The sequence below is a fragment of the Austrofundulus limnaeus genome, unplaced genomic scaffold (assembly GCF_001266775.1).
Source record: "Austrofundulus limnaeus strain Quisiro unplaced genomic scaffold, Austrofundulus_limnaeus-1.0 Scaffold1955, whole genome shotgun sequence".
In the NCBI taxonomy this organism is placed as follows: Eukaryota; Metazoa; Chordata; class Actinopteri; order Cyprinodontiformes; family Rivulidae; genus Austrofundulus; species Austrofundulus limnaeus.
In genome coordinates this window covers 27976-29964 of record NW_013954357.1, presented here as the reverse complement: position 1 = coordinate 29964, position 1989 = coordinate 27976, and the positions used below count along the sequence as shown (strand labels likewise).

The following is a 1989-nucleotide window of genomic DNA, read 5'->3' as shown; positions in this document are numbered from 1 at the left end:
GAGTATTACTGGTCTGACTCAAAGGTAGTTTTGGGCTACATTAACAATGATGCACGTCGTTTCCATACTTTTGTAGCCAACCGAGTCCAAAGGATTCGACAAAGTACAAGCCCTCAACAATGGTTTTACGTGCCATCAGAAGAAAACCCAGCCGATAGTGCATCTAGGGGTAAAACTATCACTGAGCTTCTCTCATCAAACTGGTTTAGCGGCCCCTCCTTTCTCTGGGAGAGAGACTTGCCCACTACACAAGGTGTAGAGCTCAATCTGTCTATTGGCGACCCAGAAGTCAGGAAAACACGAACATTGTTAACGAAGGTCACAGAGTCATTCAGTCTTGCAGAACGTTTGTTAAAGTTTTCATCATGGCCTAAAGCGGTAAAAGCTGTGGCACGTCTTATAAGAAGAGCTAAGAAAGATAAAGCAAACGCACCTGCTAAAGTGATTGAACAAGAAAATGCAGTACGCGTCATCATACAAGATGTGCAAAGACAAACATATGGAAGGGAAATAAAATCATTGAGCGAAGGTAACCAGCTCCAACATTGCAACAATCTGTTCCACCTGAATATCTTCATGGACACTGATGGTCTTCTCAAGGTGGGAGGGAGACTTTCATCTCTCAACGACTCCTTCAAACATCCTGTTATCATCCCTAAAGAACATCATGTGACAAAGCTCATAATAGCCCACTGTCATGATAACGTAAAACACCAAGGAAAGGGCTTCACAATAAATGAAATCAGATCCAGTGGCTACTGGATACCTGGAATGAGCAGAACTGTTGCTTCGTTCATCCGCCAATGTGTCATGTGTCGCAAACTGCGCAGAGCTCCGGAAGGTCAGAGAATGAGTGACCTACCTGTAGAACGCTTAGAGCCTTCTCCGCCCTTCACGTATTGCGGTATGGACTGTTTTGGCCCCTTTGTCGTTTCAGAAGGACGAAAACAACATAAACGATATGGACTTTTATTCACTTGCTTTTGTTCCCGTGCCATTCACATCGAGTTGTTAGAAGACTTATCCACTGATACATTTATTAATGCTCTAAGGTGTTTCATTGCCATCAGAGGTGCGGTCCGCCAAATCCGATGTGATCAAGGAACAAATTTTGTAGGTGCACACAACGAATTTAAGACTGCCTTAAAAGAACTRGATAYTCAAAGACTGAGTACTTATCTGTCCCAAAGGCAGTGCGATTTTGTGATGAATGCGCCTCACTCCAGTCATGCAGGCGGAGTGTGGGAACGCCAAATAAAGACAGTCAAAAGTGTATTAAACACCACTCTGTCGCTCGCACATGGTAGACTGAATAATGCCTCGTTGAGGACTCTGTTCTATGAAGCTATGGCCATAGTCAATAGTCGTCCCTTGACTGTGGATAACCTCAACGATCCAGACAGCTTGGAACCACTTACTCCTAATCACCTGCTCCACATGAAATCCAGCGTAATACTGCCCCCACCTGGCACCTTTCCAAAGGAGGACCTCTATGGATCAAAGAGATGGCGTCGTGTGCAGTTTTTAGCGGAGCAGTTCTGGTGCAGATGGAGACGCGAATATCTGCACAACATTATCGCCAGACAGAAGTGGCACTCACCAAAAAGAAATCTCAAAGTTGGTGATGTCGTGTTGGACATCGATGAACTGCTGCCAAGAGGTGAATGGAAACTTGCCAGAGTTCTAGAGTCTGTCAGTGGCAAGGATGGTCTTGTAAGAAGAGTAAAAATCTCCTTTGGAGATAAAAGATTGAACAGTCAAGGTCAACGCTTCAATAAACTTTCTATTGCAGAGCGTCCAGTGCAAAAGTTAATCCTGATATTGGAAGGTACATAAGTAAATCACTACAAATGGTTATTTCTTGTAAAAATTACTTGTTGTTGTAGACTGAAACAACTCCTGTAATTTTGGTGGGAGTGTAAATAACCACAAGCCAATCTTGTTGAGATAAAAACAATGCTTTTATTTTGTAATATTTTTGTATTAAGA

At 43.1% G+C, this 1989-nt stretch overlaps 1 protein-coding gene across 1 annotated transcript; it reads left to right on the top strand.

The window, feature by feature from the left end:
- On the top strand, nucleotides 1–1983 carry LOC106536749 (uncharacterized; the record flags this gene model as incomplete). Its single annotated transcript, XM_014034069.1, is given in 1 exon segment — nucleotides 1–1983. A coding segment is annotated over 1 exon segment (1836 nt), but the record flags the coding sequence as incomplete, so codon positions are not given.
- Nucleotides 1984–1989: the final 6 nt, after the last annotated feature.